The sequence below is a fragment of the Salvelinus sp. IW2-2015 genome, linkage group LG5 (genome assembly GCF_002910315.2).
Source record: "Salvelinus sp. IW2-2015 linkage group LG5, ASM291031v2, whole genome shotgun sequence".
Classification (NCBI taxonomy): Eukaryota; Metazoa; Chordata; class Actinopteri; order Salmoniformes; family Salmonidae; genus Salvelinus; species Salvelinus sp. IW2-2015.
Window position 1 is genome coordinate 29,846,775 of NC_036844.1, and position 26,813 is coordinate 29,873,587.

At 41.1% G+C, this 26,813-nt stretch overlaps 4 protein-coding genes across 4 annotated transcripts; all 4 read right to left on the reverse strand.

Annotated features, from left to right (window-relative positions):
* Window positions 1–1,293: 1,293 nt before the first annotated feature.
* LOC111964246 (guanine nucleotide-binding protein G(I)/G(S)/G(O) subunit gamma-8-like) lies at window positions 1,294–3,958 on the reverse strand. Its single transcript, XM_023988062.2, has 3 exons — window positions 2,762–3,958; window positions 1,822–1,940; window positions 1,294–1,643 (listed from the first exon to the last, which is right to left on the reverse strand). The coding sequence occupies exons 2-3, from the start codon at window positions 1,903–1,905 to the stop codon at window positions 1,515–1,517; spliced, it is 213 nt and encodes a 70-aa protein (XP_023843830.1). The 5' UTR covers window positions 1,906–1,940; window positions 2,762–3,958; the 3' UTR covers window positions 1,294–1,514.
* An 11,083-nt stretch (window positions 3,959–15,041) lies between these two features.
* selenow1 (selenoprotein W, 1) lies at window positions 15,042–16,665 on the reverse strand. Its single transcript, XM_023988064.2, has 6 exons — window positions 16,477–16,665; window positions 16,181–16,205; window positions 16,010–16,063; window positions 15,806–15,880; window positions 15,607–15,701; window positions 15,042–15,366 (listed from the first exon to the last, which is right to left on the reverse strand). Exons 1-5 carry the CDS (start codon window positions 16,635–16,637, stop codon window positions 15,624–15,626), a joined length of 393 nt encoding a protein of 130 aa, XP_023843832.1. The 5' UTR covers window positions 16,638–16,665; the 3' UTR covers window positions 15,042–15,366; window positions 15,607–15,623.
* Window positions 16,666–17,009: 344 nt separating this feature from the next.
* ehd2a (EH-domain containing 2a) lies at window positions 17,010–22,897 on the reverse strand. The gene is made up of 6 exons (XM_023988063.2): window positions 21,203–22,897; window positions 20,889–21,065; window positions 20,482–20,579; window positions 19,537–19,949; window positions 19,212–19,376; window positions 17,010–18,797 (listed from the first exon to the last, which is right to left on the reverse strand). The coding sequence occupies exons 1-6, from the start codon at window positions 21,424–21,426 to the stop codon at window positions 18,258–18,260; spliced, it is 1,617 nt and encodes a 538-aa protein (XP_023843831.1). The 5' UTR covers window positions 21,427–22,897; the 3' UTR covers window positions 17,010–18,257.
* An 84-nt stretch (window positions 22,898–22,981) lies between these two features.
* Window positions 22,982–26,792, reverse strand: zbed4l2 (zinc finger BED-type containing 4-like 2). The gene is made up of 2 exons (XM_023988065.2): window positions 26,472–26,792; window positions 22,982–25,827 (listed from the first exon to the last, which is right to left on the reverse strand). Exons 1-2 carry the CDS (start codon window positions 26,698–26,700, stop codon window positions 23,321–23,323), a joined length of 2,736 nt encoding a protein of 911 aa, XP_023843833.1. The 5' UTR covers window positions 26,701–26,792; the 3' UTR covers window positions 22,982–23,320.
* Between the last annotated feature and the right edge of the window lie 21 nt (window positions 26,793–26,813).

Genomic DNA, 26,813 nt, shown 5'->3' on the forward strand with positions numbered 1-26,813 from the left:
GTGACAAGAAAACTGAGGATGGATCAACAACATTGTAGTTACTCCACAATACTAAACTAATTGACAGTGAAAAGAAGGAAGCCTGTACAGAATAAAAATTGTCCAAAGCATGCATACTGTTTTCAACAAGGCACTAAAGTAATACTGCAAAGAATGTGGCAAAGCAATTAACTTTTTGTCCTGAATACATTTGGGGAAAATCCAATAAACCACATTACTGAGTACCACCCTCCATAATTTCAAGCATAGTGATGGTTGCATCATGTTATGGGTATGCTTAATTGTTTTTCAGGATAGAAAATAAACGGAATGGAGCTAAGCATTGGCACAATCCTATAGGAAAACCTGGTTCAGTCTTCTTTCCACTATACAATAGGAGATTAATTCACCTTTCAGCAGGACAATAACCTAAAACACAAGGCCAAATCTACACTGGAGTTGCTTACCAAGAAGACAGTGAATGTTCCTGAGTGGCCGAGTTACAGTTTTGACTTAAATCTACTTGAAAATCTATGGCAAGACCTGAAACAACCAATCTGACTCAGCTTGAAGAATTTAGAAAATAATAATGGGCAAATATTGCACAATCCAGGTGTGCAAAGCTCTTAGAGACACCCAGAAAGACTCACAGCTGTAATCGCTGCCAAAGGTGCTTTTACAAAGTGTTGACTCAGGGGTGTGAATACTTATGTAAATTTATGTAAAATATTTCTGTATTTCGTTTTCAGTAAATGTGCAAAAATGTCTAAAAACATGTTTAAACTTTGTCATCATGGAGTATGGTGCTTAGATGGGTGAGAAAACCCCCTGATTTAATACATGTTTAATTCAGGCTGTAACAACAAAGTGGAATAAGTCAAGGGGTATGAGTACTTTCTGAAGGCAGGTAGCTATTTTGTTGTCAATTTCAAAATAACTGAAATTTGACTTTTCTATACCAGGGCTGTTCAAATCCAGTCCTGAAGGGCTGAAACACTTCTGGTTTTTGTTTCTACCTGATAGTTAATTGCACTCACCTGGTTATCCCAGATCTGAATTAGTCCCTGATTAGAAGGAGAGGATGAAAACCAGAAGTGGCTTCACCCTCCATGACCGGAGTTGAACAGCCCTGTTCAACACTGTTGTGTAACCTCTGAAAAGGGTCACAGAACTCTCAGATGTCAGGCATTTTACAGTAGAGTATTGCTGGGGGTTTTAGGAGGACTTAGGCACAATTTCAGTTAATGTGTAATCTCTTACTTTCAGGGAGGTGTTTGCTGGAAGGGAGAGGCCAGTGTAAATGCCAGACTCAAATGAAATTCGATAATGTTTATTTCAGTCAATCAGATCAATCCAGATAAATATTTAAAGCATTTACTATACAGGTTTTTAAATACAAAATCATCACCCTGACTAGGCATACCAAAACCAACATATTCAATTGTTCTTCACTGTTACTATCAGATTTATTCCTTAGAACTGGCAATTAATTATTGCTAATAATGACACAAAACTTGGGGTTATAAGTGTGGGGATCAGAGTATTGCACAGAAGAATTTCTTCTCCCGAAAGGGGTTCTCAGAGGATGGCACTGGTGTCACCAGCGGGTCCTCCTTGGCATGAGCCTCACAGAAGGCCATTAGATCAGCTGCTGCTTTGGACACCTGCACATATAAAACATGGTTAATAAAGACAAAYATAAAAGATTGGAGAGTGGGGAAAAAGACAATGTGCTCTATTTACAATGTAGTTACTGATAATCAACAGCTTATTCGGTAACATGAAGAGATAATCTACTACTGGTACTCCAGCTCTTATGCCTTGTAACCATTCGTTGCTCACCATCATTCTTTCAATGTTGACCTCCAGTTTCAGCTGTTCCACTGTCTTGCGAGCATCTGCAATCTTAGCCATGTTATTGGACATCCTGCTTCCTCTCGCTGTACCTCAGCCTGGTCCAACTGTTTGTAGATTATGCATTAATTTAATTTAATGCAATTAACAAGAATCGTCAAAATCACACTTTTCTTAAAATCAGTTACACGCGTAGTGCCATTTTCCATCATACATACATGCCAAAGCATACATGCCAAAGAGATAGTGTGTCATGGTTTCATGTGCTTGTTATTGCTTCTGCTGCCTGGGTCTCAGCTGGAAGTGTTACAGTGAGGGCCTTAGAGGGAGAGGTGCAGGGAGGGGCATGCATAGGCAGCAGCATTACCCAGGGGGCACCTCACTTGTTTCTCTGTATCTGTATATCTATTTGTAAATTAAATTTGCTTAACACTTATTATCGTTTAATGAGGATCGTACTGTATTTGTGATGATTAAAAGTAGCATTCGTTCTCTTACGCATTGCATGTGAATAAAGAAAATAACAATCACTTCTCTCATCCCTCCATATACAATGCCCAATTTTGTTGCTGGTAATCATGTGGCACAGTTTGTCTCTTGATGACTGTTGCCCACTATGCCCATTCAGAGGGCAGTGAAACATCCAAACTTAACTGCAGTTTATTTTCTCAGACTTTTCTTTCATAGACAACTGAATGAACTGATGATGAAAACTAGTTTTGTTTTTGACATGAACATTTACATAACATGACCTACACTTTAATGGACTGTACAACAAAAAATATGTAAAACTTTATAATTTTTGGCCTATATCAGAACACAGTAAAATGTATGTTTTATTTACCAAAACACAATGTCACTGTCACTATGGACTACAACACATAAACATCAGCACAATCTAATTCAAAGAGTCTAATTAGCCACTTACCGCAAAAACAAGACAGACGGGTTGGTAGTTCCAGGGCTCTACAGTTGAGGTGTGATAGTTGAACAAGGCACACTCCACCCACTTAGAGTTCCAAATGGAGAGAGATTAGGGGGTAAGATGGGGAGGAGTGCTTGAATAGGTTGCCTCCTCTTATAATTAGCTGTCTTTCTACCCCCATGTTGGGCTCAATGCAACAGTAGTAGCAGGCGACGTGGGGTGTGACCTTCCTTTCTTTATCATTTGCTTGTCATCAATTAGACTAGCATTTGATCGGTTTACCTCAGACAACTAGATCGTTCTTTGGAAAAGAGATTGTAATTTTGTTGTAAAGGTTGTACTTTTTTTCTCATAATTTTTCTTGCAAATTTGGGCAATGCTTATTAGATTTAATTATTTAAGCCAGTGATCTGCGTGTAACCAAGAGCCTTAGGCAGGACCGGTGTCATGAGAGATATGCCCAGTGGTTGTTTTCCCACATACTCCCTCAACAAATATGTACCTGCAAGATTACACAAGAGAGGAAGCTTCGTATCAGACTCTACACATTTTATCTGTTGGGATTGAAGGGAGAGAATATCATCGTTATCTTAAAATACTCTTGATGGAGTGTAATACGGAATGTTTAATACCATATAGCTAGCCTATTATCATAATTCATTGTGCGGCTAGTGATCCTGACAGTCTGATATAGAATGTGAAGTGAAATCTCTCAAAGGGCAGTTACAGTAAGCTTCCAGTAACTCATAGTACTGCATGGATTGTCAGTATCTCCAGCAGGGCTTGCAGGGTTGCCAGACAACAGCAGGGGGCACAGTGCCTGCCTCATAGTTGAATGCCAAGCGTCTCATTAGCAGGTGTTTTCCTGCATTAATTGGTCGTCTCACTGCAAGTAGGGGGCTCCAGCCAGCCCAACAAGCTAGCCCTTCTACACTAACCCTTTCTCTGCTGCTGGGGCACAGGTGGATAGTTTGCCCACAGAAATGTGTTCTGTTAAATGGTGATTTTTTATTGAATTCATGTTATTTTATCAAACTTTTACTCTAGAGTCTAGACCAGGGGTACTGAACTCTGTCCGGAGCCTTCTGGACTTCTGTTCTACCTGATAATTAATTGCACACACCTGTTGTTCCAAGTCTAAATCAGTCCCTGATAAGAGGGGAACAATGACACATTGCAGTGGAAGTGGCTTCGAGGTCCAGATTTAAATTTGAGGGGTCTAGACCATGGTGTAATGATATATCATACCATGTATGGAAGTTGCCACAGAGGGCCAAGCAGCTGGTGAGTCATTGAGATGTTTATAGGTTAAATAACAGCAGTTTATGTACACTTGTTGATGATATAATTGTTCTAGGCTAGGCCTTTGTGCAGCCCACCGGAGTTGGATGTGACCTGGAGGCACCAACCTCTGTTGAAGATCATTTTCCAGCCCAAGCACTACATGCACTTTTTTTGCTATATAAATTAACTCTATTATTATGTTTTATTATTATATATTGTGCTAAAATCTATACTTCACATTGAACTGAATGAATTCTGCAGACGATAATGACGGCCCAGACACTAACTTGTTCAGATTACACCTGAGACTATTCTGGTGCATTTTAAACTTGTTTTCTTCGCTCCATAACATGCTGACTGGCCATTACCCTTAACATTTAGTCAATGAATACATTCACAACACATTTTTAAAAGGGGTACTTTGTTTTAAGGCCTGTTATTATGAACTGACCTGGACAAAACATTTTCCCTGAAATAAATTCACATAGGCCCAAAGATGATTTGCAGAAATACATTTATTCTCCAGACACAGGATATCATTATCATGCACTCAACATAGTCTCTGTTTTGATTGGCAGACTCTTRTGTTGGAAGACTCTCCTGTTGGCAGACTCTCTTCTTGCATGATCTCTAAACTCGTCCTCAGGCTAATTGCGCATAACAATTCAGAGGAATGGGTAGAAGTGTCTGGTGAACGTGATGATGTTGGCCTCTAGCACACACAGTAGTATCCAGAGATGTCATTTTCCCAATCACCGAAAAAACCTTGCATCGTTTCTTTGAGGCGATATTTGATTCCAGCACCGAATTTAGATTTGCTTCCTCTCTTCTTGGTGTATTTCCAAACAGTAAGGCTGCAACCCCTTGACACCACCAAGGAAGAGATGCGGTTGTTCCAACGCCATGGGATGATAGGGACGTCCTCACCTGGGTAAGCATCAAGGTACTCTCCCCCACAACTCTGCTCGTAATAATAGTGACTGTCCTCGAACATACGTGCGCAAAGCTTCACGCCATCTGCGTCTTTCAACGCATTGGCTTCTGGGCATTGGGCATTGAGGACTTCAAAGCACAAAGTGCTCAGAAGCAGAGCGATCATCACCTTCATGGTTGCTTCGTTGGTGTCTGGACAGAAGGGGTGCAGGTGTCTCCTTAAATAGACTTAACCTCTGACCATGTGGATGTTTTGTCATGTGTGAGAATTTGAGTGTGTTTAAGCAGGTGTCCTGAAGGTTTCTATTTTTMAACCAGATTAGAACCAGTTCAGAAACCAACATGATACATATTGACCTAGCTATATAACTTACAAATAGGCTATATCTTTTAGCCAAATAATGTGTAATACTTAATAACTTTCATGAACAATCCATTTTGCGGTTTTATAAATGCTTTATACATTTGAACAAATAATGAAATACTTATTAATGGTGTATAAATGCTTATTCATGCAAGGTTATAAAGTGTTACCAAATAAAGTAATAAAAGGCATCACTCAGTCTGGTCGAATCAGATATTTGTTTATTACAAGAAACACATCTAACTGATCTTGAACATGAAACATTAGAAATAAAGTGGATTGGCCAAATGTGTTATTTTTCCTTTAACTCCAAGAGCAGAGGGGTCGCCCTCCTCATCAACAAAGAAACACCATTTAAACTAATATATGTTTAGGGTGCTTCATTTTAATTCATGGTACAATCAACAATCAATCATACACCATGCTGAATTTATATGGTCCCAAAACTGACTATCCTCAATTTTTCCATTTAATCTTAAAGCATTTACAAGATTTTACCAACTCCAGAATTCTAGTTGGAGGAGACATTAACGCTGTTATTGATCCACTAGCTGACAAGTCCCATGGCAGTACGCACATGCATTCAACAAGCGCTCCAGAAACCATTAAAAGCTACATGGTAAAACAAGGTATGGTGGATATTTGGCGCCTCTTCAATCCGMACATCATAAAACGTAATCCCGTATAAACCTTTTCATCTGTAATGCATTTTTTGCAATCCCAAATTTCCAAACCCCAAATTCATTCGAGTAGCACCTCCGATTAAGCATTGATCAGCCTTGTCTTAACTATCAACTCCGAACGTCATCCTTCAATATGGAAATGTAACACCTTGCTTCTATCAGATTCCAAATTCGGTACGCATTTTAATATGAAATGGAACAAATTCATTGAGCTTAAAACCTCTCTGGGATATGTGGGACGCTAGCGTCCCAACTGGCCAACATCCAGTGAAAATGCAGAGCGCCAAATTCAAATACATTTCTATAAAAATGTAACTTTCATGAAATCACACATTCAATATACCACATTAAAGCTACACTTGTTGTGAATCCAGCCAACGTGTCAGATTTAAAAAATGCTTTACGGCGAAAGCAAACAATGCTATTATCTGAGGATAACACCCAAGCAAACAAACACAGACCGTCATATTTCAACCCTCCAGGCGCGACACAAAACGCAGAAATAAAGATATAATTCATGCCTTACCTTTGACGAGCTTCTTCTGTTGGCACTCCAATATGTCCCATAAACATCACAAATGGTCCTTTAGTTCGATTCATTCCGTAGATATATATCCAAAATGTTCATTTATTTGGCACGTTTGATACCAGAAAAACAGCGGTTCCAACTTGCACAACGTGACTACAAAATATCTCAAAAGTTACCTGTAAGCTTTGTCCAAACATTTCAAACTACTTTTGTAATACAACTTTAGGTATTTTTTTACGTAAATAATCGCTAAAATTGAAGATGGGATGATCTGTGTTCAATACCGGAGGAAAACAAAGTGTAACGAGCTTCTGTGCAACGCGCCTCTAACAAAGAGTACACTTCCCTCGAGCCTCATTCTGAACAGTGTTACTTCTTCATTTCTCAAAGGAAAAACCTCAACCAATTTCTAAAGACTGTTGACATCCAGTGGAGGCGATAGGAACTGCAAGAAGATCCCTTAGAAATCTGGATTCCCAATGAAATCCCATTGAAAAGAGAGTGACCTCAAAAAAAWRRMYAWMGMTTMMRCRRSGGGMTTRSSCRMSCKAAWWAYMTRRMMTWWWYMRKWWYYSKWMYWTRKAAKKYMTTTWYYAAKRTRCYYYMMMTTRCKAWRCKAAWRRWKRWAWWAWWWMSKWWWRRTWYSRTRRMGGSKWMYYMWYSKKGSKYMTTWAWTTMGGSKKSYRTTTRRTTTTTTTTCTTTTTTCTTTTTWAAATAKATTTTATCCCCTTTTCTCCCCAATTTTCGTGGTATCCAATCGCTAGTAATTACTATCTTGTCTCATCGCTACAACTCCCGTACGGGCTCGGGAGAGACGAAGGTCGAAAGTCATGCGTCCTCCGAAGCACAACCCAACCAAGSSYRACTGCTTCTTAACACAGCGCGCCTCCAACCCGGYAGCCAGCCGCACCAATGTGTCGGAGGAAARACCGTGCACCCGCCCCCCTCGGTTAGCGCGCACTGCGCCCGGCCCGCCACAGGAGTCGCTGGAGCGCGATGAGACAAGGATATCCCTACCGGCCAAACCCTCCCTAACCCGGACGACGCTAGGCCAATTGTGCGTCGCCCCACGGACCTCCCGGTCGCGGCCGGCTGCGACAGAGCCTGGGTGCGAACCCATAGAGACTCTGGTGGCGCACTGCGATGCAGTGCTCTAGACCACTGCGCCACCCGGGAGGCCCTGGGCACGCTTTTCATCCAAAATTCCAAATGCTGCCCCCTATCCTAGCACATCTGAATGAATGCCGACACTACTCTTGGAAACTGCAAAAGTTGTACTTAGAGGGAAAGAAATCTTTCTGCTCAGCAAAGAAGAAAAATAAGGAAAATAAAAAAGTAGAATTTGCAAAAATTGTCAAGGAGCTTGATACCCTCTTCACATCCACTCAAACCGATGATATTCATAAGCGACTATTACAGGCCAAACTCGAATTAAATTAAATTATTTCTGCAGAAACAGAGGCTTTAATTATGAGAACYCAACAAAATGACCATGAACTCAAGGAAAAATTGGTAATCCACTGTATTAAAAACATTGAAGGTAACGTTAATCTAGCAACCATAATGAAAATATTAATTCCATCTTCAAAGTATTTTATTCCAAACTACTATATATACTGCWCTAACTCCCAYCGAATTTCACTCCGCATCTCGCTTCCCAAACCGATATTCCTACCGCATTAGTGACATTGGATGCAGAGAAGGCATCTGACAGTCAATCTGACCTTCCTGAACTTGGCACTTGAGAAATTCGGTTTTAGTSCATACAGTTGAAGTCGGAAGTTTAAATACACTTAGGTTGGAGTCATTAAAACAAGTTTTTCAACCACTCCACAAATTTCTTGTTAACAAACTATAGTTTTGGCAAGTCGGTTAGGACATCTAATTTGTGCATGACACAAGTCATTTTTCCAACAATTGTTTACAGACAGATTATTTCACCTATAATTCACTGTATCACAATTGAAGTGGGTCAGAAGTTTACATACACTAAGTTGACTGTGCCTTTAAACAGCTTGGAAAATTCCAGAAAATGATGTCATGGCTGTAGAAGCTTCTGATAGGCTAATTGACATAATTTGAGTCAAATGGAGGTGTACCTGTGGATGTATTTCAAGGCCTACCTTCAAACTCAGTGCCTCTTTGCTTGATATCATGGGAAAATCAAAAGAAATCAGCCAAGACCTCAGAAAAAAATATTGTAGACCTCCACAAGTCTGGTTCATCCTTGGGAGCAATTTTCAAACGCCTGAAGGTACCACGTTCATCTGTACAAACAATAGTACGCAAGTATAAACACCATGGGACCACGCAGTAATCATACCACTCTGGAAGGAGACGCGTTCTGTCTCCTAGAGATTAACGTACTTTGGTGTGAAAAGTGCAAATCAATCACAAAACAACAGCAAAGGACCTTGTGAAGATGCGGGAGGAAACAGGTACAAAAGTATCTATATCCACAGTAAAACGAGTCCTATATCGACATAACCTGAAAGGCTGCTCAGCAAGGAAGGAGCCACTGCTCCAAAYCCGCTATAAAAAAGTCAGACTACGGTTTGCAGCTGCACATGGGGACAAAGATCCCCATCACTCTGTATACTGCACTACTCTGATGATGACGTCCCCTGTGTTTTTGCTATCCCCAAGGACAAAAGACTGTTCCTATTCATTTCATTAACAATCTGCAAAAAAAGTGATACTGTTCAACTGGAAAACCAGATCCAATGTTCCAACCATACACTGGCTTAGTTTACTGTCTGACCTGGCCTCCCTGGAGAGATCCACCTTAAAACMAAATAACAACTGAAGGACTTTAACATAATCTGGGAACCATTACTATACTACATTCCCCCAGGCAACCACAGACAAGATCAAATATGGCACATCCTTCCTAATGATTAGCTCTCTGCTAACTGTCCTGTCCCGTTCCGTTCCATTCTGTCCTGTCTTCTCCAGTCTGGTCATCTCTTGTTTTGTCCTGTTTTGACTTCTCCCTTATTTATTTTTTTGCTTGCTCCTCTTTTTTTATTCTTACCCAACCTTTCTGCTCTTTCTCTCCTTTTAGTTGCAGTTGACCTTCTTCACTATAATAAACAGTTGTATGTACTGTTGGATGGTGGGATGGGGAGGGTAAAGAGGTGGTAGAGCTATGTGACGGGAGTGGGTATCAAGAAGATACTAGCTCATATTTGGTGCCTGGTGTACTTGCTTTTATATACAGTGCCTTCAGAAAGTATTCAGACCCCTTGACTTTTTCCACATTTGTTACGTTACAGCCTTATTCTAAAATGTATTACATTGTTGTTGTTTTTATCTCAATCTACACACAATAACCTATAATGACAAAGCAAAAACAGGGTTTTTAAAAACATTTTTGCTACTTTATTCAATTAAAAACTGAAATATCACATTTACATAAGTATTCAGACTCTTTACTCAGTATTTTGTTGAATACCTTTGGCAGCGATTACAGGATCGAGACTTCATGGGTATGACGCTACAAGCTTGGCACACCTGTATTTGGGGAGTCTCTCCCATTCTTCTCTGCAGATCCTCTCAAGCTCTGTCAGGTTGGATGGGAGCGTTGCTGCACAGCTATTTTCAGGTCTCTCCAGAGATGTTCAATCGGGTTCAAGTTCACCCCAGTCTGAGTTCCTGAGCTCTCTGGAATCGGTTTTCATCAAGGATCTCTCTGTACTTTGCTCTGTTCATCTTTGCCTTGATCCTGACTAGTCTCCCAGTCCCTGCTGCTGAAAAACATCCCAACAGCATGATGCTGCCACCACCATGCTTCACCGTAGGGATGCAGCCAGGCTTCCTCCAGACATGACACTTGGCATTCAGGCCAAAGAGTTCAACCTTGGTTTCATCAGACCAGAGAATCTTGTTTCTCATGGTCTGAGAGTCCTTTAAGTGCCTTMTGGCAAACTCCAAGTGGGCTGTCATGTGCCTTTTACTGAGGAGAGGCTTCCGTTTGGCCACTCTACCATAATGGCCTGATTGGTGGAGTGCTGCAGAGATGGTTGTCCTTCTCCCATCTCTACAGAGGAACTCTAGAACTATGTCAGAGTTACCGTTGGGTTCTTGGTCACCTCCCTGACCAAGGCCCTTCTCCCCTGATTGCTCAGTTTGGCCGGGCGACCAGCTCTAGGAAGAGTCTTGGTGGTTCCAAACTTCTCCCATTTAAGAATGATGGAGGCCACTGTGTTCTTGGGGACCTTCAATGCTGCAGAATGTTGAGTCTCAGAGCAAAGGGTCTGAATACTTATGTAAATAAGGTATCTGTTTTTTATTTATAATAAATGTGCAGAAATTTCAAAAAACGTTTCCCTTTGTCAATATTGGGTATTGTGTGTAGATTTCGGAGAAAATATATTGAATCAATTTTAGAATATGGCTATAACTGTGGAAAAAGTCAAGGATTCTGAATACTTTCCGAAGGCGCTGTATATTTGACCCACACTACTAACTCTTTATCTGAAACACCCTATTTTTAAAATATTTCTAAATAATGAAGTTGTCCTCCCATTATGGAGGGTGGAGGTGGGCCAAAAAATAATAAAATACATGTAAATGCCCAGTGAAACCACAAAAGCTACAAAAAACATTATTTGCACGGTACTTGTGTACACTACAATAATGAAAATATAAAATGTTCTTATTCAGTGTAACTTATAGGCCTGTCCAATGGTGGACTGGATTCACTGAGAAAACCCAACAAAGGGTAATCTGGGTTCGAACTGAATGCTGAAATAATTCACTCCCTGAATCCCCCTCATTTCCACCACTGCCAATATGAAATTGCCATTGACTCGATCCTTAGGGGGACACAAAATCAGATATACCTGCTCCATGCTCATTATGTTATTGGCCTCAATGTATTTTAAATGTGTTGATTTTTTTATTTAACCTTTATTTAACTAGGCAAGTCAGTTAAGAACAAATTCTAATTTACAATGACGGCCTACCCCGGCCAAATCCAGAAGACGCTGGGCCAATTGTTTACCGCCTTATGTGCCATATGGGACTCCCAATCACGGCCGGGTGTGATACAGCCTGGATTCAAACCAGGGACTGTAGTGACACCTTTTGCACTGAGATGCAGTGCCTTAGACCGCTGTGCCACTCGGGAGTCCTCTGGGCCACCATAACCACAACTTTCTTCAACTGGTCATTCAGTACAGTACCAACTCCATTGAATTAAACGTTGCACACCGTTCTGTGCACTGAACATACCCCAAGTGAGTTCTGGGAAAGTAAGCACATGTTCTGGGAATGACTGCCATCTGGGTTACTCTCAAATACAACACTCCTTTAAAGACAAAAGGTCAGATGCACTTATTTTACTGTTGAGAATAACCCAGATGGCAGTCATTCCCAGAACATGCGCTTACTTTTACTTGAACATGAGCAGTCAGTGACTCACCTGGGGTATGTTTAGTACAACAGAACGGTGTGCAACGTTAAATTCAATGGAGTTGGTAGTGTACTGAACAACCAGTTGAAGAACGTTGTGGTTATGGTTGCCCAGAGGGCGATTGTGTTACGGTGTGCTACAGGAGTTTAGAGATTTCAAGAATGGTCACGCCCATATTGACCAGGCCACACCATAGAAAGGGAGCAAACATACCTCAAAGGAATCGAACTGAACTCACCCCTGGGAAAGTACATGTGTCTATCGATGTGCAAACAGTTGGACACGTTCTTGTATCTAGTGCACTATATCTCCCTTGTCCAGCGAGGTGATGTGTTCAGTATTAAAATATCACACAACTGCAAATGTCACATTGTCAGTGCACCCACAGATCTACCTGTTCTGAAGCCAGGAGGCTAGTATCAGCTACATTTATGCCTATACTAYGTCTGGGGATATTTTATATGAAAGCTTCCGCTCAGTTTTTGAGATCAATTGATACCCTTTACCATGGAGCATTGAGATTTATTTTAAACTGCAAAATCCTTACACACCTCTGCACTTTATATACCAGGGTTGGCTGGCCTTCTCTAGTCACTCGTAGGCTCGGTCACTGGTATACTTTTATTTACAAAGCCATTTTGGGTTTACTACAATTTTATTTGGGCATTTTTATTGTTCAGAAATGTGGTGCGTACTCTCTCGTCCACAGGACTTTATCCTTCTAACTGTTCCAAATGTCCGAGCTAAATTTGGTAAAAGGGCTTTTATGTACTCTGCGCCATCATCTTGGAACGCCTTACAAAATACTTTTAAACTGGAATAACTTGTCCTGATTGGTGTTTTTAAATTATTGATGAAGGATTTTGAGGTTGATTCCCTGACCTGTCAATATTTTTAATTGGCTGTTTTATGATTTTGTAATACTGTTGTGAATGCTATGGTTTTTTACTAGATTATCTGTCTGTAATTGTGTAATGACTTGGTGCTGCCTATCTAAATTTCAATGAGCCCTTCCTGGTTAAATAAATACAAATAAAATAGCTTATGTTCTTCTTGACCTTTGCTGTTTAATATAATTTCAATGTACGTTAAAGGGGAATCTGGAGTTCAAACAAATTGGTTCCKCGCCACCTTTTTGGCTAAATGGCTTATCAAATTCATAGACAGGGCTATAGATGAAGGACATGATAGTTTTAATAATGTTTTGAAGCTAGTGTTTTTTAGAATGACATTGTTTACAATGGAGAAAAACAAGCTTATGTTTTGGGTTCTGATGGAGTGTGACAGTTGAACTAAGCTCATGAGGCTTAGTTTATTTATTTTTCAAGAATCAATATATAGAATTAATTTAAAAGTCAGATAATGTATGTAGCATTCGCATATTGCCACTTTAATGAAGTGATTCCAAAACGTTTTCGGTTACTGTACCACCAATTTCATTTTGCTCTGCCCGGAGTCCCCCTGAAGTACCCACTCATGTGCATTTTACCAGTAAGCCTATGGTCTCATGAGTCTTCTCAAGTACTCAAGTCCTAGTATCCCTGGTTGGGAACCACTGCTTTAATGCATCAAATGCATAGGTTGTTCTACCTTAATTGGAGGCGGTTACCAGGGAGGAAGAGGCGAAGCGAGAGGGTACACTCCCGTCAAAATCTGTCCACGTGGGAATACAGTGATTCTGCTCATCTGTCAAGCAGAGCAACTCCCATTGTTAGGGCGGAGAAAAGACCATCTCATCACTATATACAGTATCTCTGCTGTTACTGTTGAGAATGAACCAGATGGCAATCCTTCACATAGGGACACTTACATCTGCCACTGTCTCTATCTGCATAATGCTCATTTCTGCCTTTTACCAGCTTCACTCTGAAGGTGTAGTGATATACCATTTTGAAAACAGATGTTAACTGATTTTGGTATCCTGAACTAATATTCAGAATGACTAATGAAAACCTAACTTTTATTGAGGGGTTGGATCTAGAAGATTACATCATAGGACCTTGAAGAATCACATTTATAATAAAATATCACATTAGTTTCTGTTGATGGAAAGACATGTGAAAATTAGAATGTGTCTGGACATGTGCCATCTTGGTAGGGACAATTATACAGTGTACAAAACATTAAGGACACCTGCTCTTTCCAGGACAAAGACTAACCAGGTGAATCCAGGTGAAAGCTATGATCCCTTATTGATGTCACTTGTTAAATCCATTTCAAATCAGTGTAGATGAAGGGGAGACAGGTAAAAAATATAAAAATATTTAAGACATGAGACAGATTGTGTGTGTGCTATTCAGAGGGTGAATGGGGAAGACAAAAGATTGAAGTGCCTTTGAAAGCGGTATGGTAGTAGGTGCCAGGCGCACCGGTTTGTGTCAAGAACTGCAACGCTGCTCAATTTTTCACACTCAACAGCTTCCCGTGTGTACCAAGAATGGTCCAAAACCCAAAGGACACTCAGCCAACTTACCACAACTGCGGGAAGCATTGGAGTCAATATTAGGAAGGTGTCCTTAATGTTTTGTACACTTAGTATACTCTTCCTCTAACAAGTACACAACCTACTGGTATCTACCATACCTAGGCAAGGGGATCATGTTTCACATGCCTACAGGCTGCCTGTCTCAGATATCACATTTGACAAATATTTCAGTTTCAACTTTCATTATACATGATCTAGTTTAAAAGAAGATACATGTAACACCAATCTTGAATGTAGATTAAAACTACTGTAATGTTTATAGAAATGTGTATAAAACCCCAAATGAATGTGTAACACTAAATGGTTAACCGTCTTGTTCTTACACTAAGTAGATGCTGTTTAAGATGAAAATGTATCCTATTTATCTGTCATGGAAAAGACACTCAAGAACCAGACAGTGCAGCTCTATAACTTTCCTTGAGGCATGTCTACCAAGGGTGTCACTGTCACTCACTAGTCTACTGGACATTGCAATATGCATTTCTATTCTGTCAAGGTGTTGCGTCTTCCTTTCCTTGTTTAATCAAAACGTCAGGCCTTTTTAAAATACAGACAAACTAAGAGAAGAAAGTTGACATAAACAAAAGATAAGTTAAGAACTTGCATTTCATAGTCGCATCAACATTTGGAAAGATACATACAATGTTAAATGTTTTAAAGCTTGACCATGCCTAATAGTAAAAATAATGGAACAATGTAAGAAGCTCAATTAAAATGTTATGTTTCAATTACAAATAAACAGTATATTCTCCCTTTGTATCACCCTCCATCTTACAAAAGCAGTGCCACTGTAGGAGTTGAAGGAATCTGCAGGGCACCTCCCTGGCAGAGCAGGTTTCATCAAGCAGCACCCATGTCTTTGACAATTGGAGCACCACCATCATTATGCAATGTCAAGGAGATGACAAACAGACTGTGGAAAGAGAAAATGATTACAATTAAGAAAATGTACACTGAAATGGATGTATGCTGCTACCAGTAACAGTGTACAAGAAAGAAGCCAAAGTAATATAAAAAAATTACATTGTGTAACAATCGTGGAAACCATGTGTTAGATGTATTTATTTTGTAACATTCCACCTATTCCGCTCCAGCCACTACCATGAGCCCGTCCTCCCCAATTACGGTGCCACCAACCTCCTGTGGTTCATACCTCCATAATCAGCACTCTTATTTCCCCAACACCTTATCAATGGCATCAACCAATGTTGCCATTTTCTGCTCGTTGTCCACAAAGCCTGACCCCTCCTGCAGAAAGCAAATGTTTGTATTTTAAAAATATTGTATTAAATCATACTGTGCACACATGTTTTGTTGGGTGAAGAAACAAGTTCCACTGTTTGATACTGTACCTTCTTTGAGTGGACCAACTTGCCATTCACCTCCACCTCGAACCACCCAGAGGTTGAAGGTGTGCTTTCACCAGTCTGGTGAGTGAGTGATAGATAGAAAGGATGTGTGAGAGAAAGAGGGGTGTCATTATAGTAACTTGAAACAAACATCTGGTAACATCCATCTGCAATTTTCTACTCTTTAGGCTACTTAAAATGACTCACAATCTCAAGATCACCTGGGAATTCATCCTCAAGCTGTGTCTTGAGTCTGGTGAACTAAAATTTAAGGCATAAATATCACTCAGATGTAGAAAGAATGATTAAATCAAAAGATACAATTTGATTAAAAAATGGACTAGTACATGTTTTATTACACATTTAATGGACACGTACCTTGGGCCTGTACCCTCATCCACCGCTAGGCATAAGAAACAGAGAGAGGATTAGCAACACTGTGTCAAACAAACATGCTTTCACTTCACTGTGCCATGTCTATGCAACTTTATAAGCAAATAGCTACAGCAACTCATTTTCAGAGAACCACAAATTTGGGTGAAGGCCTACGACTGCTCCCTACCTAACAATCAATCTGGCAATTTGCAAACGCAACCAAGCGGAAATGTTACCTAAATAAACCCCTGCCTGGAGGATAAACTGTACCGTCAGCAGTAGTAAAAATAGCAACCTACCAGTAGATGATATGAACTTTGACTCCCATATCGCAAGTCGCTGCAGCCCTTCTCTGAGAGAGGTAGTAGTTGCAAAAGGGTTGTCGGTGTAAGGCTATTTCCTTGATATTTGACGTTGTTATGAAATAAATAAGGCGGAGCGACCCACGAATCATCTTCATGAGGTCCCCCGTTCACACAGGAGAACACATCTTTACCAAGGAGGAGAGATGTGTTTTTAGCTTTACCAAAATACTTCACATGAAAACAAGTATGGCAAGAATAAGTGCATGTTCTAGTCTTGATTATTTCTATACATATACATAACGTTTTCATACATAGATTTATTAACATAAGTAAATATATAAAACAGTCCATTTTGTCTACCCCTAAAAGCTTGCATCAAATGGTTTGGTTGGGAAATTCGACCTTCCAACTACGTCATCGTTGCATTCARGTGACCACTAGACTTTCGAGAACGAAGCCCTTTTAGCCTGGWAAATGCGTAATGTCCACATCTTCTCCCGCCACGAAACACTTCTTCAACAAAGATATTGTTAAAAACAAGTCTTTATTCTTCCCTAAGTGATTTGAAATAACCATTATATTTTTGCTTGATTTATTTGATAACGGGAATATACTCTCTTATAGAATGTTCTTAGAAACATAACTTCTCATTACATTAAATAATTTAATTCTACATGCAAAGCAATACCTTCAGGATTTACTCAATTAAATCTAATTCGTGTTTTGTAGAACATGTCAAGATAGAGGCACAATTTATGTTGTATGGTTGCCCCCAGCTGGATAAGAAATGTATTAAGGGAACGTTTACATTCCAAGAACAAGATCTCTCTCAAGAGGAGATTTTTCTGGAATGTAGACATATTACTGAAATTTTATGGAAGAAAGCTTGGTTGCTCCCCCACAAATGTTGTATTTCAAATGAAGTAAAACAAATTCACTTTAAAATATTGCACAAACTATACCATTGTAATAACTTTTAATAGCATGTTTTGTGATTTAAAAAAAGGGGAAACTACTATACACGTTTTATGAGTGCGACTGAAGTTACTTTGGAGCGAGTTAAGTAATTACATGTGTTATCTCATTAATAAGACCCATGTATTTACAATGAAAGATGTAATATATTATTCAAATGAAAACAAGCTACGGAATTAGTTGTTCATTTCTTAATTCTCTCTCGTCAATTTTACATATACAAAAACAAATATTTGAAATCTGTCCCCAAATGTAATAAAATCTCTAGAATTAGTCAATGACATAACAATGTATTCTTACAACTCTATCATAGTTTTATACAATTGTAACCCCTGACGTTTTTCTGATTATTTTGAGTAACTTGCATTTCGGTGAAATTGTTGTCACTGGCAATTCACTTGTAGTGATTTGTATTTCTTAAAATACAATAGAAATATACATATAATCAAAACAAGAAATCAGGAAATGACAGAACGAGTCCAATTCACAATCCAGCGATCTATTGGAGTGAACCAGTGTCAGGATCCACAATATAAATGCGTAGTGTTTGTAGACAGTACATCATTTGGAAGGAAAATCCTGCCAGGATTGTGGTTTCCCAGGGAAAATCAGTGGGTGGCCTGACATGACCAAGTTGTTGGAAATCTATCCTGTCCAGTCATCTTTTCTAGGAACAAATGTTTTGTTTAATTATTTCTCTTCATTCAAAAGGGTTGTTGTTTTTGACTGCATTATTTGATGTTCTCTAGTTTTGCTTRGCCCAGCCTATCATAGGCTCCTGTTCAACCTGCCAGACTAAGCTAAACAGCTAATCCTTTATGCAAACGTTTCGAAGGTGGCACCAGGTGGGCAGGCAGCTCTCCTGGGAGCCCATGGCCCTCCAGCTTGGCCTCAATGAGGTGGATGGCTAGGGCAAACTCCTCATCATCCAGCATGCCATCACAGTCCACATCAGAAAGCCTCCAGATATGGCCAAGTACTGAGTTTGGCAGGTGGGTGCTGACCATCCACTCCTTGGCCTTAGTACCGCTCAGTTTGCCCTCATTTGGACAGAGATTGTAGAATATCTCATCATATTTTTGTTTATCTTTTGTCACCACCCACTCATCCTTCTGTATTTCCCTGCTTTCTCCACTCTTTGTAACTTGCTCAAAGAGAGACCTGCCAGTTTCCAAGAAGGTTCCATCCGGAATCCCTGGCAGGGAAGCCTTCTTCAGATCCTGTTGATGTAGTAAAGGCATCAGCTTTGCAATGTCATTGGACAGTAACTTGTCCAAGGAAGCCATTAGGCTGGGCTTGAGTGTCTTGAACTTTGTGAAATCTTGACCCATTAGTCGTTCCTGAGAACAGAAAAAAGCAGGAAAGTCATACGAGCATGATTTTGAGTAAGTGATAATCAACTGGTCTGATTTTCTAGAAGTTGTACTGATCCTGAGAGCTTTCTGTTTCCTGTAATAAATAACCATTATGAGTAGGACCCTGTGTTTTGTGCAATCATGTGACGTGACTGGATTTGAACCTTTATTTTAAGCTTTTTCATAAAATTCTTCCCTTTTGGTACAGAGCCATCGTCAGACAATTGCTTACATTTTTTTGTGTAATTCTTATTTCTGGATGGCTTAAAATACAGGATAAAATCTTACTATGTCACATTATGACTGCACAAAACATAGGACTCTAATTATGAGTTCTTGGTAAACGGAATAGGTAATCCAACCAAATATGCATGCAACAAAATTGGGAGGGTAGCAGACCTGCATCTTGGCACAGTCAGGGAAGTCACCAGCTGGTACTCGCTGTTGCTGTTGAATCTTGGAGAAGATGAGAGGAAGCTCATAGATCAGGTTCTGCTTCTTGCTCTCCTTGCAGAAAACTGTGGGCATCTCCTGCTTGAGATGGCTAATGATATGTGCATGGGCCTAGAGTGAGGAGGACAAAGATGGGAAGCACTTAACCTTGGTTTCAAAAGAGTCCGTCATTTTTATAGATTCATGCCTGTGCAAATGCTCTCCAAATATACACTTACGTTTATTTATAAACAATTATATCAAATGAATATAGACAATAAACGTGCCTCACCCTAACTAGGCGTGCCCTCTTAACTAGGTCATTAAGTTTCCGTACTGCAGCATTTCGAGGCAGGTTCCGGATATCCTCCAAAAGATCCAGTTCCTCAAGCTCCAGCAGTTGACAGTGGTCAGACAACAGACGTGGCTGTGACCAGAGGGAGACGATGTAAACCCGGAGTATTTCAGGGGTTTGAAACACCTTCCCCAGTGACCACATGAGAGCACCATACACTCGCATCAACTGTTGAGAGTCGACCCTGTCTGCTTTATTCAGTACCACACGCAGCTTGTCTTCATAGCCACACAGAGCCCCAAAGGCACGTGTGAGCTCATCAGAGAACTCCAGTTTATGTGCATCAAACAGAAGGATGATGTGGTCCACACGTTCTGCAAACCAGCGCAGCACTGCTGGGAAATCATATCCTAAATTAAAAAAGAACAGCACAGAAGTTGTATGAATCCATTAAAAGAAGTGGAACAGTGAAATTTAATAACTCTATGAATTAGGTCAACATGCATAATCCCAGTGGACCTAAAATATTTCATTTGATTGAGCGGCTGTTAGCAGCTCCACCCTTGGATGAATATCTCCAGAGTAAAAATAATCTGCACAGTCCTCCCATCCCATACAATAATTTGACATCATACATTCTGCTTCAAATCAAGACCCACCCTCTCTCTGAGGACCGAGGGTGTCTCYGGGAGAGTTGGGATATCCCCCAAAAACATTTCCAATTATTAAACACACTTGTACAAATATAAGCACCCTCAAAATTATTATTATTGTTTTTTAATCAACACCCGTCTTACAAGTCAAAATTCCAGCAGGATAAGGTATACGCAGAATACATGGACTACTGAAAAGTTTTTCAATTCAAACAATTGATTTGAGATAATATATTAGGACAGTAGGACTTCTCCATCCCCCATTCAATTTATCTTTCTTGCATCTGACCTCGACTCATTCTCTTCTTAGCCGAAGATAAGATGCCTGGTGTGTCAATAATGCTGATACTCTCCAGGACCTGATTTGGCAGCAGGGCACACTGGAATCTTGGGGAAAGAGAAAACAAGAATTTGACTGACTGCATCAAACTTTGCATGTTTTTCAAACATCACCGAAGATGCAGTATATGTTGAAATTGAAATTCTAAATAACATTTCCAAGCTTGTCCTCTTTGGTAGCACTAAAGTTAATGCAGCTCACTTTTTCATTTCTCATGTCCCCCCCTTTCCCTATTCTCAGTTTTCCATCCACTCCTTGATATGCTTTGTTGGCATGGTTATATTTCCTGTCCCTGCACCTCAATTAAAACATTTATTTTGCCAACAACCACTAACTTTGCCCTGATGTCCTCTTACCTGTTCAGGAAGGTATTTCCAAAAGAATTGAGGTGGCGAAAGGGCTTTTTGTGGTCTACTGACAGAGCATTGCCTGGGATTAGTTGTTCTACCTCCCCATGCATGATGGCAGTGAAGCTGTCTGTGGTGGGCTCTGGACCAACACGGCTACCTGGAAAGTCTTGCTCAAGGAGATATCTTTATCACACACACAAAGAGATAAATAAGCAATATACATACATACACCATATAAAAGAAAGACATTTGTATGGCAAATACTGTATCTGTGCCATAGGCCCGTGAGCCATTATAATAGATTAAATAACTTAAGTCACCTGATAAAAGTAGTCTTCCCTGTCGAGTATTGACCCATCACCAGCACCATCGGTTTGTTGTCAAAATCGGCATCCTCAAAGCTGGGAGAGTGAAAGTGTTGGAAGCCATATTGCTTCTCTATGGGAAGCAGCCTCTTATAGTAAAGATACTTGAGCTCTTTTGTGACTGCGTTAACATCCTCCAGCGTTTCAGCATTTCTGTCCTTCAGCCCCCCACTAGACATGATGGTGGAGTAATATAGAACAAATAAAGGTCCTTGATGTGTTGGTGAGTCTCTTATTCTGCTGTAGAAGAATGTGAAAAGTAGTGATTGCAAAGAATGAGCTGGAAATTGTGAATAGAACACAGTGGTCTGAGCTGCCTGAGCCGATGCTGCCTCGGGGACATGCTCAGAGGGTGGAGATGGGTGTTGACCACAGCTGTTCAAGTGCACCGAACACAGACATATCAATTGGGATTCGGTGGAGGAGTGAAACAATGCAATTTTCTACTGAGAAGGCAAATAAGAAAAGCTCGGACATAAAAATAAAAAAAGCTCGGACACACATGGTACCGATAAAAATTGGCAGCRCTGGCCTCCCAAATGGCGCAGCGGTCTAAGGCACTGAATCGCAGTGTTGCTGCGTCACTACAGCCTGAGGTTCGARCCCAGGCTGTGTCATTACCGTCCGTGACCGGGAGTCCCATAGGGCGGCGCACAATTGGCCCAGTATCGTCCGGGTTAGGAGAGGGTTTGGCCGGGGGGCTTTACTTGGCTCATCGCGCTCTAGCGACTTCTTATGGCGGGCTGGGTGTCTGCAAGCTGACACCGGTTATCAGTTGAACGGTGTTTCCTCCGACACATTGGTGCGGCTGGCTTCCGGGTTAAGCGAGCGGGTGTTAAGAGGCGCAGATTGGCGGGTCATGTTTCGGAGGACGCATGACTCGACCTTCCCCTCTCCCTCTACCGTTGGGGAGTTGCAGCGATGAGACAAGATTGTAATCACGAAATTGGATGGGAAAAAAAGGGCCCAAAAATTGAATAATAATAGTTTTTAAAAATTGGCAGCCCTTGTGCCAAACCAGAAGACTAATAGGAAAGCAAGTATGCCTATGCAATTCATCAGCCAGTTAGTTTGGCAGACTGGTCTCATAGACTATGCGTAACATAGAAAACATAAATCCGGGACTCAAATTCACTGAACAAAAATATAAAACGCATGAATTAAAAAAGTTACAGTTCATATAAGAAAATCAGTCTATTGAAATAAATAAATAAGCTTTTTGTGCATATGGAACATTTCTGGGATTTTTTTTCTACTCATGAAACATGGGACCAACACTTTACATGTTGCGTATATATTTTTGTTTACCTAAGTGGTATTTCCTCTATTGTGAGAGTGTTGATGAAAGTTACATTTGTCTCACTCAGGTGTTGTTTTAAAATAAATGTTATTTAAATACTTTTGTTTGTTTGAAAATGTTTGAATGTTTAACCATTCCCTTAATGCAACAGTTCTTCACGGATAGTGTTCGAGACATTTCTTACTTCTAAATTTAAGTCATTTAGCTGACGCTCTTATCCAGAGCGACTTACAAATTGGAAAGTTCATACATATTCATCCTGGTCCCCCCGTGGGGAATGAACCCACAACCCTGGCGTTGCAAGCGCCATGCTCTACCAACTGAGCCACACGGGACCACAAATGAACATCATACTGCAATTATTGTACAAGCTTCTCTGCTGAACCAGTGTTTTTACTTCATGCAAACCAAGGACAAAGTGCAACAACTCCTCACAACTTTACATATAGGATACATATGATTTGGTATGGTACACATTGAAAGCACTTTACAACGACTTATGATGAAAATGCACAGCTCACATGTAGATATGTAGGCCAGACACTTTTTTTACATGTAAAAACAGACGGCACACAAGTGTGGCTTTGAGCCCAATAGCTGCATTATTTGTTTGCCTTGTCATTGATTTTTCAACTCTTTACCTAGATGAGATGAAATCAGCTAAATCTTAGGCAGGAATGGATAGATATTTTCTCACAGGCCTATGTTGAGTGTGCATATCCACAACTCTGTTCTTACTATGATAAAGGAAGGTATTTAGACTGACTACAAGCTCACAACTCCTCCCCTCCCAACCAAGTCTTGCTCTCATAGGACACTAAAGACTGATACAGAGTCTCTCTTGTCTTCTTGGCTCCATTCCTGTCACTGCCCCTTTCTCCATGCCCCGTAGACCCTCCCATCAGTTTCTCCACATAGTCACTGTTCTGATGAAGGAAAAGAATATGATCCAAATGCTGGGGCCCCAGAATGGCCCTGCGTTGAGCAACAGTAGTCTCTCTAGGAGCAAAAGCTCTGTCTGCAGCCACAGCCGTAGTAGGAATAGCCAGAAATGTACGGGCAAGTCTGGCCACGGCAGGGAAGCGATGCTCCTTAGAGCGCCACCAGTGGAGAGGTGACAGGCTACGTTTGCACAACGGCTCTGCAATGTAGTTCTCCAGCTGTTGGTGGATCTCAGGCATTCGCTCAGTGGGATCCTCTCCTAGCAGTACGTCGTACATGGTTTTGGCCACTGGGCTCACTTGATTATAGGAAGGGGGCTGCAGATGAACGATTGTTGACTGAGAGTTAATCAATCTCATATTAGTCACTCCCCTTTCCCTTCCCTCTTCGCCCTTCTCATCATCACCTCCTTTATCACGCTCTCTGCTTATTTCCTCTGCCTCTATTTGCGCTTGAGCAGATAACAGTTCTTTAACCTTGTCGTGCAGCTTACTACGTGCATGTGGGCTGAGGAAGCGCAGCTCCTTAAACCTCGGGTCCAGGAATGAGGAGAGGACGGCAGGGCTGTCCAGTAAGGCCTCCTCTTCACCCAGTCTCCACTGTCGCTCCATTCCTGACTGCACGGTCTCCATGACTCCTCGAGCCACAGGGCAGCTGCTCTCTGCGATGTGTTGCCTTAGGACACGGAATACGCCATGCAGGCACGGCATAAGGGCGGAGATGGACACATTTATGCCCTCACTCAAAAAGGAGGCAGCGATGCGCATGGTCTTAAGAACTGGCACCAGCTCCTGGAGGAGACGCCACTGGTGGTCCACTAAATTTGGAGCAGCTTTCTGCTCCTCTAGAACGGAGCTCACCACCCATTTCAGCCCTAGCAGACTCTCACACATGTCGATAGTAGTTGCCCAGCGCCCTGGGTCATCCAGCGCCAGACAAGCACCGGCTTTATTAGCAGCTTCTGCTTTGTGGATCAGAGCGGCAGCAGCAGGTGTGTCATGCTGGAAATGTGAAATAACCCTGCGGGCCTCAGAAAGAGCCTGTCTGACAGGTTCCATCCATAGTCCTTCCTGGATGCAGAGTTTGAGGGCTTCCCCTGCACAGTGTAATGCTACCCAGCTCTCTGGGAGATCCTGAGGCGATTGGCCTGGTCCAGCAATTTGATTTTCTTTCTGAAGTCCCATATTCGCAGTCCCTCTGGCCTCTGAGATCCTGGGAGTATCGTGCACAACACAGAAAACAGAGCTCTGGGGGAGATGGAAGTCGGAGAGAACTGCCTTTAGGGTGTCACCAAATTGAGTGAACCCACTTCCACAAGCCCTCTCTCTGATAACGGTCATGGGACGGGTCTGCAGCACACAACGGGCCAAGCGCCAGTCTTTGTCAATAAAATGTGCACTTACAGTTAAGAACAGCCGGCCGCTTGCTCCCACCTCACAACCTGCTACTGACCTCCAGTATTCAGTGCAAAGTGTTATGCCACGTGGTGCCAGGCCAGACTGAAGACACTGCTGCAGTTGCCGTTTAAGAACATCATAGCGATGCCAAATAAGGCTGCCGAGCTGAGAGGGAGACGGCACTGGGTACTGTGGTTCTAAGCAGCTCAATAGAAGACGAAATCCCCTCTCCTCCACCACAGACAGTGGCTGCAAGTCCCTGTACACCACTTCTAATATTAGGTCAGTCAGGAACCCAGTTCGCTTATCATTGGATTCCTTGATACAAGTGCCACTGCGATTGCTATCACCAAAGTGGTTGTTCTCACTGTATAATAATCCAGTATTTGAATTTGACGGTTCCAAATCTCGGCTGCAGACAGGGTTTGCATTGGCACCGCATCCTACATCTGGGGGAGCACATGTGATTCGTGCACGTTTGGCCGTCCCTTGTTCAGGAGATAAGCCAGCATCCTGCTGCTCCTCTTTTACAACTACGTGCAAATCTGGCTGGAACATGCATGTGTTGGCAGTAGTAGATGTAGTGGAGATGTTGCAGGGGAATCTGGGCTGGGCCATTGGCTGAAGTGATGTAGCTGGAATCGGGGCCAAGGCCACCACTGTGTTATGGAGTACAGGTGGCCCATTGTCGCGTATATTATGTTTGCGGACAAGGTGCTCCCTCATAGTCGTAGTGCTGTTGTGAAAAGACAACTGTCTCTTGCATATATTACACTCAACATACATCTCATTAAGCTGGATATAGTAATTCCAAACTGTAGACTTGCGTCTATCCAGAACCAGTCCTGGTGCTCCCCGATCCCCCCTTCTCCTCAAATTTGGTCCCAGACTGCTGCACAACGGGTACCCTCGGAAATCCATGTTAGAGTTGTCAGAGATCACTGGAATGCAAGATAAATACACATTTGTTCAATGTTAGGTCAATCTGTGACTTTTTACATAGCTCCCAAATATTAAGATGTAGAAAAATAATTGCCATTTAACTACTTTGGCAATAACAGCTAATTAAAAAGGGCACAGAAAACATGCACTAATTGTATGATACACCATCATGTTTGGCATGCATGTTGATTTCCTTTTCTATCTCAAAACATGACTAAGGATCTCAAGATGTTCTCCTGACAGAAATATTTTCTCCAAAGAGTTAGAGMTCCCTTTGCACCTGGCCTGTCTGTCAGTTCAGACTAAGGTCCATTGATCTTTGATAATGGTATATTTCACCTGAGATGAACGACTATATCCAACTACTAATTATCTCGAGTCCAGAATAATTTGATTATTATATATATTATTATTACTTTTAAATGTATCACAAATATCGGAACTCCATCTGAATACCTAAATAACATTACGGCGCCCGTAGATTCAAATAAGGCCATCTCTATCAAACTAGAGACCTTTGAACGGGAACTGATCAAACACTTTGGGTTATAGTCAAAAGTGCATGCGCTGAGAAAAACGAGAAACATTCAAATAACCAAATACAATTTTGACCAAATGAATGCATATGATCATGCAAAAATACCTGTGATTTCCGAGTCTGACTCTACATCATCACTAGGTTTAGCTTTAGTGACAAGAGGATGTTTTTTTCGCAAATGGTATTGCAAGCTTGTTTTGCTGCGGTGGTAGGAAAAGCTCTGTTCGCAATGGAAACAGTAAACTATGCTTTTGTCTGTTAAGATTCCTTTCGCATCCAATTTAAAGCCAAAACTTCCATATAAACTTCCTTTGAGTGGTTTATAGCCTTCCATTGTTAGTAGTAATTGTCAATGATATAGATAACCTTCGCTAAAATGTCTCACAAAAGTACCATACCACCACGTGTTTTTATTACTGATCACCTGATTTTACACTTCCGGTTTCA

Bases quoted from the DNA above. Each gene is read 5' to 3' on its own strand.
- zbed4l2 (XM_023988065.2), bottom strand. From the start codon at position 26,700: ATGGAAGGCTATAAACCACTCAAAGGAAGTTTATATGGAAGTTTTGGC. The intron at 25,828-26,471 runs GTATTTTTGCAT...CTTGCATTCCAG, and splicing joins GTCAGACTCGGAAATCACAG to TGATCTCTGACAACTCTAAC.
- LOC111964246 (XM_023988062.2), bottom strand. From the start codon at position 1,905: ATGTCCAATAACATGGCTAAGATTGCAGATGCTCGCAAGACAGTGGAA. The intron at 1,644-1,821 runs GTGAGCAACGAA...TTATATGTGCAG, and splicing joins TCAACATTGAAAGAATGATG to GTGTCCAAAGCAGCAGCTGA.
- ehd2a (XM_023988063.2), bottom strand. From the start codon at position 21,426: ATGTCTAGTGGGGGGCTGAAGGACAGAAATGCTGAAACGCTGGAGGAT. The intron at 21,066-21,202 runs GTGACTTAAGTT...TGTGTGATAAAG, and splicing joins GGGAAGACTACTTTTATCAG to ATATCTCCTTGAGCAAGACT. The intron at 19,377-19,536 runs GTGAGGCACGTT...TCCTCACTCTAG, and splicing joins AGAGGGCACGCCTAGTTAGG to GCCCATGCACATATCATTAG.